Consider the following 9,432-nt stretch of genomic DNA (forward strand, 5'->3'; position numbering starts at 1 on the left):
CCTGGAAACTTTAAAGTTGAGCGGGCATGACTAATCACGGCTCCCCAGCCTTTCTCGACAGTTAAACCGCAAACAGACTAGTGTGTGGGGCCCAAAATTTAAGCTTCAATGTTGTTGTTTTCAGCCGCGAGCTTCCACATAAATTGGGATCCCCAGATATAAAACGGGCTTGGAGTACACTATGAATGCGCTGTTGGTCTGAAATAGTAGACTATCAGTACGCTTGGGTTCAATTCATCGCGCGAACTAACTATATAGTGATGGACTCTGAGGTTTTGAGATGCCATCAACGGAACTTTCTTTGATATCCGTTTGGATCGAATCAGGGCGTTGAACGTTTTAGGGGCTAGGACAACCTGACTTTGTTCCTTTGTCCATTTACCTCAACGCTCAATTGGGTGTTGTCCACGTCACAGTTTTCTTTCATATTGCCAGGAAACATATCGTGCTCGAGAAATACCCAGAAGAGGAGGCTGACCGGGGCTCTGATATAGAACAAAAATTCAAATGTCGTTCCGAAGTTGGAAGGCTGTAATTACTGGAGTATATATGCGGTGACCTACGCAGCCAACGTACGCGGGAGGGGAGAGTTGTAAATGACAGGGAAGACTTGGGCGGTATATATAATGGTTTTTTTCTGATACAATACCTGGAAAGAGGAATACACTTAAAATGCTTCCTCTGTAGCGTGTCTGTAGGAAAAATTTCTGTGAGTTTGGTTTGGTGCCCACGATGAAACTATACAGATATGTGCTGAAAAGTTCAGCTCGGCACTAAACAATCCTCCTACTTGTGTGAGGGCGCTTGTAAATGCCTTGGTATGGGTGTGTTATGGGCCAACCTTCTCATCAAATACATGCAGACAGTTGAGGTTGAATGTTCCTAGATGCGAGGAGAATGCTTGAAGATATATATGCAAATATGCTACGGCGAGTTTTTAAGGAATATGAATGTATAAAAATAGTGCAGGGAAAAATTGGGAATCAGCATACGATAACGGAATGGATACAAGTAGTTTCCAAAATTTGAGGAACCCAAGTAGAGAATGAAGAAAGAAAAGGACATCGGCATTATCCGATTTTTCAATGCCACACACAAAAGTAAGCAGAAACCAGGGGGTATCATTAAATTGAAAACCAGAATACCGAAATCCCAGCCCACTAGAACGCCAACGAACAAAGCTCACTTCAACACCTTCAAGCTTCTTAGGGATATTGTTTGTTTGCTGCAACATTAAAAACAATATGTTTTGAATATTGAAAGGGGAAGGACAACCGTGAAACAGACGGGAATTGGGAATTTTTGTTTTTTGCAGTGGCAACCTGATTTTCCACATTACAACGAAATGGAATCAATCAATCCCCTTCAGGCAAATCTTCAAAGATTGTAATCCCCATTTCTCGTAATTTGCGTTTATCATCAGTTTTGAGAGGAACTCTTTCGAAGTTTTCAGGAAGTTGTTGGCCGGTTCTAAATGAAAAAGAGTGTTCATAGATTAGCATTGGAGAATGTAGTTCGAGCCGCTGGATTTTTTAAAAAACAAGACAGCAGAGCTTACTTGTAGAAATCAACAGCCATTTGTCTCGCTTTATCTTTCAGATTCACCTGATCTCGAATGCTCAACTGCGGGTTCTCCAGGCTGTCATCAACTTGTTTGATTTTCGCCCACTTAGGTCCGTGTCTGACAATCAAGAGCTTAAGCTGATTACACTCATCCACGGACCATGGGATCCTACCACCACCAGGCTTCCGCACCCGTCGGCTAATTTCAGGAGCAGTGCTGGCTGGAGTTTTACTCTCAACGGCGTTCATAAGCTCTAGTGACCTTGACGCTACGCGACTACCTCGTCGGCCTCCAAGGCTTTGTGGTTGTCTTGGAGGCGTGGCCAATGGGCGGGATTGTGTCCTAGGAGATGATGTTCCAATTCGTCGTCGCTTCCGATGAACCTGCAGTGCCGCAATGGATTTCCGGTTTTTCTCAACCCGGGTACTTCGGGTGCCTGTTTCGAAGCTTTCCTCGTCAGATGGCTGGATAGTTTCCTTCTCCTGCCCTTCGTTTGGCTCTACTTCGGAGGCCTGTCGTTTCCGGGAACGGTCATTCAAGCGGCTTCTGCCAGATGATGATTGGCTGGAACCAACCGGGGATAATCTGTGAGCATCAGCTTGTCGATCAATAAAAGCCACCGGCGGTGTCTTGAAACTTTGTCTTTGCCGTTGAGAAAAAATTGCAAGTCGTTGCCGTTCAGCTATCTTGACGATTTCGGATGGTGATGGGCGGGGCGATACATTCTTCAGTGGTTGTCCTGTTCGCTGTCCTGGGCTAACGTCTTGCTTCAATTTCCGAACGCTAGCGTTTTGAGATTCGTTAGGCCTTCTGGGGAATTCTCCGCTGTCGCTGACCTGTGGAGTCGTATCACCAGCCGTTGCAACGATTTCTGTTTGTGGACTTTCCGAAGGTTGATCAACCCCTACACTACTGGGAACCTGAGCAGAGCCAGCCACAGAAGAACCAACCCGGGCCTGAAGATTCACCAAGTGAGATATAAGGGCCTTAGACTTGAAAATCCTATTAAAATTAAATTCCAGTGAGCGCTCTGGAGCTTCCAGTTGCGATGATAAATTAGAGGGGGAGGTTGTAATGATAATGTGATAGATAGCGGTTTTGCTGCATAAAATACACAAGACTTACTCTTTTCCAACAGAGAACATTGACTTCCTGGTAATCGCGGATCTCGTATCTTGCGGTTTCTGAACATCGGCCTTTTCGGCGGCTACCTTGTCGGCGGCCGAAGTGGCCGGATTTGTCGATTCGTGAATGGACGAGATACCTTGTTGATCGAGGCTTGACCTGCGATCAGCTTCGGTTTGTAATGCCTCAACTCCTTCGTCAAGAGATGCTTGGCTTCTCAATTGCTCATCAATTTCATTTGCCCTCATGTGGATCCACTTGCATGCTTGGGCAACGAACTCCGACCAAGGAAACAAAGATTCCAGTTTGTCACAGTGAGCGAACGTGCTGGTCTCATCCTCGTCAAAACACTTTCGAATCGACTCCATCCGCTCAAAAACTTCATCATGGAACTCCTCGGGGATGCTGCCCCACTCATCCTGTAGGCCATTAATTCCCCAGCCTAGTAACCTTTCAAACTTGTCACCATTTTTCACGAACGAGGTGAAAACAGTTTCCAGTACTACATCCGGAGCAAATTCAACACCGGGATCTTTCCCCCCTGATCGGAGTTCCGCAATGACACGTTGGGTGCGGATTTCTAAACCCAATTGAAATGTTTCTGCTAGGAGACCGCTTCGCCCTGGTTTTATAAGTTGATCATCTCCTGGAGGGGAGAAGGAACTCAAGAAGGATTTCGGAAATGATTCGTCAAGGTATGAAAGGTGATAGTCCGAGAAAGGACCAATGTTCTCACGCAAAGGGATAAGATCGAATGCAAACTGGGCAAGGTTGGCTTTCTGAAGGAATTCATCCGGATGCCATGGAATGTGTTTCAGGGATGGAAATATGTTTACTATAGCCTGGACGATGATGAAATGCTGGCCGCCAAAGTACTTCTGCTGGGTTTCAAAGGTCTCCCGTATACGTCTGATCCTTGCTCTAAAGGTAGCGTTTTTAAGACTCCTAAGAATAGTGGTAAGGGAAAAGGCCTGTGGAGTTAGTATTCGCAGAGCGTTCTTTGCAGAAGTATATAGGTCGGGCAATGCCTCGATCATGATACTGGGATCCAATTCTCGTGATTCATGTTCAGAATCAGTAGCGAGAAGGGTTGTCCCAGTAACATTGAAATGGTCAACAGGTGATTCAGGAACAGATCGTTCGCTGCGCCTCGAGGTTTGCCTCGTAAGGTTTGTATTAAAGCTGCCAGTGGCATTCGCAGGAGGGCTTTCAAAAACAGGTGACAACTCTAGCGGTGGAAAAATGTAAGTTACATCTTATTCCGTTCAAAAGTAGACAGATATTCTTAATCCCAAGCCTTCCAGGTAAGGCCACGACGGCAACATGTTCAAGACCAATCTCATTCACTGGTCAATCTTGGAAAAAGCCATAGTCTGAACGAGCTGCTATGAGGTTTAACGAGAATGTAAGAGACAAAACTAACCATTGTTGCCAGACTTCGACCGTAACTTTTCACCTCGATTGCTCCTAGTTGGAGTATAGGACGGTTCGTTCTCAAAATTACCCGCGCTCACCGAAGTGACAACAGATTTCGAGGGAGAAGCAGGCGCATCATCTCTACTGCGACTCCGTGTTTGTCGAGTGGAGCGACGCAAGTTTGGTGGTTGTTTGGGTTCGCTTTTTCGCTGGGCGCGATCTGATCTTGCTCGAGCAGTGGCTGGCATCTTCCACGAGCTAGCAACGGCTTAATTCCGATGACTGAGGCTATCAAAGCAATGAGTACTAATGCCAAAGAGGATGAGATGATATTCGTGTGTTGATGGCGAGTTTTCGAGACGCGTTCACATGGAATAAACCCTAAGCTAACCCCAACGGGTAACCCTAAGCAACCCTAACCCTAACCCTAGAATTGGGGAACAGCCCTGCGACCATCGATGTACGGTGACAAGAAGACGAGGATGTGCCTCGAGTGTCCGGGGGCTGGGTTGCTATCCTAAATTTGGTAGTCTATATCAAATGACTACGGATAAATTGTATTACAATTGAAGGCATTAACTACAGATATTTTTATAAGCTTAGCATATTTAGCTGAAGGACATTTAAGCCCATCTAAAATACACTCATTTTCTACTCTGTCCACATCACAGATATTAGGAACAACACACCTTTGAATGATCTGTGGTTTGCTCGTGTATTAACTCGCTTCAATCGTAATTTTTAATCCTAACTATACCACCTCTAACCCGTGTACAATGAACTAGATAAGAAGGTGTATACTATTCCTGTTCTAGTTAATTTAACTAGTTAAATAGTGTGCATTAGTAATATCCACCAACGTTTGAAGCTTCAACGTCAACGTTCCTCGATCCGCGCCCCGGACTTGCTCCTATCAACAGGGCGTTTTTGTTTTGAAGCCTTACTGATAGCATATATGACATTCTTTTCCACCGCTGTTTTTGTTCTGTTTATTATTGTTGATGAGATTGCGTTTGTTCCTTTTCGGAGGTCCTCCTTAAAAAATACATCTTTCTTCAACACGAGTTCTGAACCTCGACGCCTATAATATCTCGCCTTCTAATTCTCGATTTAACGGTTGTTGGTTGCCATTGTCGTCCGAGTGGATTCGGCACCTCTCTTGCTGCTGTTTAATAATTTAGTGCCTAGGGCCCCATTTCATCCTCTGTATATACAAATTACCATCATGAGGATCACATTATTCCCCTCTCCCTTCCTCCTCCTTGCCATCCCAGGCATCACGTCCACCTTGGCCAATCCATTACCAGACTCCAAACTGCTTCCTAATTCGAAACCGCTGGCTATCAATGATGTCGGCATCCGCGATTCCTCACTTTCGCTCCATCCTCCGGATAAAAGATCGCCGAAAGCTAGACCACTTGCTGATGTACCATTTGATGGGAAGGACGGGAAACCACACGCAGGACCTTGGGTTGAGACGAGTGCAGGCCGGGATCGTAAAAAAGCGAAAGAATCCTTGGATGAGCAGGTGTTGAAACCCGATTCGACTGATCCCACATCAGAACATTTTGGACCAGATGGAAAACCAATTCCCACTTCAAATGATGGGGTGATGGATGATCCGCACCGGGAAACGCCAAAGGAGGGAACAACGGGAACAGGGGGCGGAGTCTCGGAGAAAACCAAGGCATCCAGCCCTGGGGCTGCAAAGATGCCAGATCCACCCAAGGACGTCCCCCCATTACCGCACAGCGAGCAGCAGAAGATTGGACATGACGAGTCTGAAATGGAGGCAGAAGGCGATGTTTCGGACAATACAATGCTAGAGGTAAGGAGTGAGAAGTCTGAGCGATCAATACATATGCTAATTTTGTTCCCCTCGCCGTGAATAGAAACCACAAGATCTCCCGGAGTCACCACATAGTGTCCCCCCGCCCACTCATCCTGGCAGTCCTAGTGATGATCCTCTTGATTTTGGCTATCGGGGTTCTCCATTAGACCAAACTCATGGCAAAGGTTCGGAAAGGTCTAAGGATGCTATGCAGCCAGTTCATTCGTTCTTCCTTTCCCTCACCATGATCCTTGTTTCAGAAGTGGGAGATAAAACATTCCTTGTAGCGGCTCTTATGGCTATGCGCCATCCACGCATGATTGTCTTTTCGGCAGCTTTCACTGCTCTCATCGCAATGACAGTACTATCCGCTATACTTGGCCATGCTGTCCCTACCTTCATTTCGAAATCATTCACCAACATTTTAGCTGCGACTCTTTTTCTCATTTTTGGCTTGAAGATGGCCGTCGAAGCGAAGAAGATGGCACCTGATGAAGGTGTGGGTGAGGAGATGAAAGAGGTCGAGATGGAGCTGGAAGAGAAGGAACATCAGCAACGACGACTGGTCCGGCGGCGATCTATTAGCCCCTATGCACTCGAAGCTGGTCATGGCCCACGTAAAAGCCGTTCCTCGAACCACCGCCTCCCATCACCTGAAAGCAGTTCATCATTGTCATCTCGAGGCAGTTCTCCGTCCCGTGGTACCTCTCTATCAAACATGGTGGTTGGTGTAAACAATTTGTGCTCGCTTCTACTGAGCCCCGCATGGGTCCAGACGTTTGTCATGACCTTTCTCGGAGAATGGGGTGATCGAAGCCAGTTTGCTACCATTGCCATGGCTGCCGGCCAGGATTACTGGTGGGTTATGTGTGGTGCAGTTACGGGTCATGGAATCTGTACAACAGCGGCAGTAATGGGGGGGCGGGCAATCGCTGGAAGAGTTAGCATGCGGGTTGGTAAGTATCATATCACATCTGTTAAAACACAACCATGCCGCTTGTAAAGACTAATAACGGTGCTCTTTTGTTTTTTTAACAGTTACTTTTGGCGGTGCTGTAGCGTTTTTGATTTTCGGCATTATATATTTCTTCGAAGCTCTCCGTTAATTTTATATCGACCGTCGCGCATGCCTCATGTTATCGAGCCCACGGCAGATACAATTTATATTCTTCATTGTTTCTATTAAAAACGCCCTTTACACCTCGAAACTTGAAACGACCATACGGCATAAAATGAACGCGGTTGCATCTGCTATATTTTGGCGTCCTTGGATTACAGTTGCGCATTCCCCTTAATACATTTTTTTCTTTCCCCTTTTGTGGTACGCTTCTAATACTTCAGGTGTTTTGTTTTGACCTTAATTTTTTCTTCCTTGTATTATTTCCGCGGTGATGCACGGCCAACTTGGACTTTCTTGGCTGTCTATATTTACTTTCTTCTTTCTTTCTTGCTTCCTTTGGGCTCGTGAAAAAGAATCCCTTTATAGATTTCTTGCTTCCATATCCCTCCAACGGAGAATAAGCAAGTTTTCATCTGACATCTAGATGGGACTCTGCTATTTTGACTGTAATCAACTCACATGATGGTGTGGCCTATTTTTCTTCCTCGCCTTCTTGCAAGGGTATATTATTTATCCCATTTTAATATAGCTATTTATTTTTCCTTTTTGGTCTTTGCTTGCAAATATTTTCTCCCTTGTTTGAAAAAAGATGCTCCATGGCAGCCCATTTCTTTCTCTATTTCTTCTGCTATGAAAATATCCTATGTCTTGTAATATACATTCATGCCATACAAATGGCCGGTATCTATGACAAAAGTCATCATCAACAATTGTCTAGTGCGCGGTGTTGTTGCAGGACAAAATTATTATACCTCTATGGTATTCTTTCACTCCTCTTATAATGTTTGCCAAGTTATCCTCATTGGTTGAGGTTTGTTCTCTTTGTGTTCCCAAAGCAATCAGAGGTTCTTGGTTTTCAAAGCAACATAAGTGAGTATAGAAACCGCCCAATTTCTTGCAGGTTGTTCACTGTGCATTTTCCTTGAATACTCTCACTTGCACACAAGAGCATTTCCTGCCCGAGAGCGTGATTAAATCCTTCCATCCAAGCACCATTTCAATCATGACACTCCTAGTTTCATTTCTAAAATCATACTCAGCACTCATCAACACAGTCCCTCTGTTGTTGTGTTGTTTTGTTTACACCTGCTTCAAGCTGCATGCCTGGTTTATGACCTACGACGTGTGTCAACCTTCTACTTCGGCCAATGCACGTCGGATATCATTTTTACCCACAGTCAATCAAGGGAATCGCGTACAAAACACAAGTTGAAAAGGAGAAGCTCGTCGAGTTACAATCGACTCCAACGAAGGAAAAGAAGAGCCTTGCGCAGGTGCCTTGAGAACAGAGACAAAAGAAGTCCAAAAGGAAGAGGAGACACGATGCCAAAACCTCCTTTCTTCAAGCGCCGCCGCCGATCAACCCCAAACCCAGCCAAGATAGACGAAGACAAAATCCTGGACACCGAAATCACCCAAGTAACCCGAGACCGCAAGCGTGAGACAGCAATCACTTTCAACGTGTTCTATGGGAAACCTGATCTGTCCCGCAAGCTCCTTAAGCACGTCGCTTTCACTGACAATGCTGCCATACACACGGAATTCTTCGAACAGTGTGGCAGACCCGTGCTGGTGCAGGCTGGGAAAAAGAACGGTAAAGGCAAAGGCGAAGGGAAGGGGAAGGGGAAGGGGAAGGGAAAGGGAAAATCCGAAATGAATCATGCTTCTCATCCAAGCCAAAGTGTGGAAAGCGGGTTGCCGCAGTTTCAAGAGTTGGCATATTTGGCTGCGGGTTTCAATGAGGAGGTTTTGAAGTTGTGTGACGGGGGTTGTGCTGGATGTGGCAGCAGTAGTGGCGAAGGAACCGATGGTTATGGAGGCAAAGGGAAAGGAAAGGCACGTGAGGTGGGTGCTATGGTGTATCGTCCACTTTGTTGTTCGTTGGATGGTTATGAGATGTTAAAGGATGGGGTGTGGATGCGTAGGCTTATGATGGCTATTGCGCGTTTGGTAGAGGAATTTGAGACGTATGAGATGGCTAAGAAGGCTATTGGTATTGTGGAGAAAACTGAAAGCATGAGTGATAAGGAGATGCATCCCTTTGTGAATATGCTGGCGGTGCCTGTCTGCGAACCGGATGGGGAGTGTCAGAACGTCGTGGAGAAGGCTATCGACTCATTTGTGCAGGGAATTCTGAAAGGTTTGGAAAATGGTCAAAGGAGATATAGTGCTAAGTTCCTATCATCCAAAAGCGCAGCGATTGACTACAGTGTCTGGGAGGATGACATGGATCGGAGTGACGGCGATACCGAGGACAACGACGATGATACTGACGATGATACAGAGTACGTGCAAGCCTCCCCGAAGAAACGCGATAGAGCTTCTCTTTAACGTCATATGAGTTTGGAGAACATGCAACCAGTTCGTCTTGTCGTG

The 9,432-nt window shown here is 45.8% G+C and overlaps 3 protein-coding genes across 3 annotated transcripts in view; 2 read left to right on the plus strand and 1 right to left on the minus strand.

Moving 5' to 3' along the window:
• Positions 1-1,355: 1,355 nt before the first annotated feature.
• HCAG_07256 (predicted protein) lies at positions 1,356-4,353 on the minus strand (the record flags this gene model as incomplete). The annotated part of the gene is made up of 4 exons (XM_001537784.1): positions 1,356-1,470; positions 1,559-2,566; positions 2,690-3,917; positions 4,113-4,353. The coding sequence occupies 4 exons, from the start codon at positions 4,351-4,353 to the stop codon at positions 1,356-1,358; spliced, it is 2,592 nt and encodes an 863-aa protein (XP_001537834.1).
• Positions 4,354-5,330: 977 nt separating this feature from the next.
• Positions 5,331-7,042, plus strand: HCAG_07257 (conserved hypothetical protein; the record flags this gene model as incomplete). Its single annotated transcript, XM_001537785.1, has 3 exons — positions 5,331-5,933; positions 5,998-6,892; positions 6,975-7,042. The coding sequence occupies 3 exons, from the start codon at positions 5,331-5,333 to the stop codon at positions 7,040-7,042; spliced, it is 1,566 nt and encodes a 521-aa protein (XP_001537835.1).
• A 1,337-nt stretch (positions 7,043-8,379) lies between these two features.
• Positions 8,380-9,432, plus strand: part of HCAG_07258 (predicted protein) — a gene marked incomplete at both ends in the record, with an annotated part of 2,560 nt that continues 1,507 nt past the window's right edge. Inside the window, 2 exons of the mRNA XM_001537786.1 lie at positions 8,380-8,901; positions 8,962-9,341. Of these exons, the coding sequence (XP_001537836.1) occupies positions 8,380-8,901; positions 8,962-9,341 (902 nt within the window). The remainder of the gene's footprint in view (positions 8,902-8,961; positions 9,342-9,432) is intronic.

This window comes from Histoplasma capsulatum, genomic scaffold (assembly GCF_000149585.1).
Source record: "Histoplasma capsulatum NAm1 scaffold_8 genomic scaffold, whole genome shotgun sequence".
NCBI lineage: Eukaryota > Fungi > Ascomycota > Eurotiomycetes > Onygenales > Ajellomycetaceae > Histoplasma > Histoplasma mississippiense.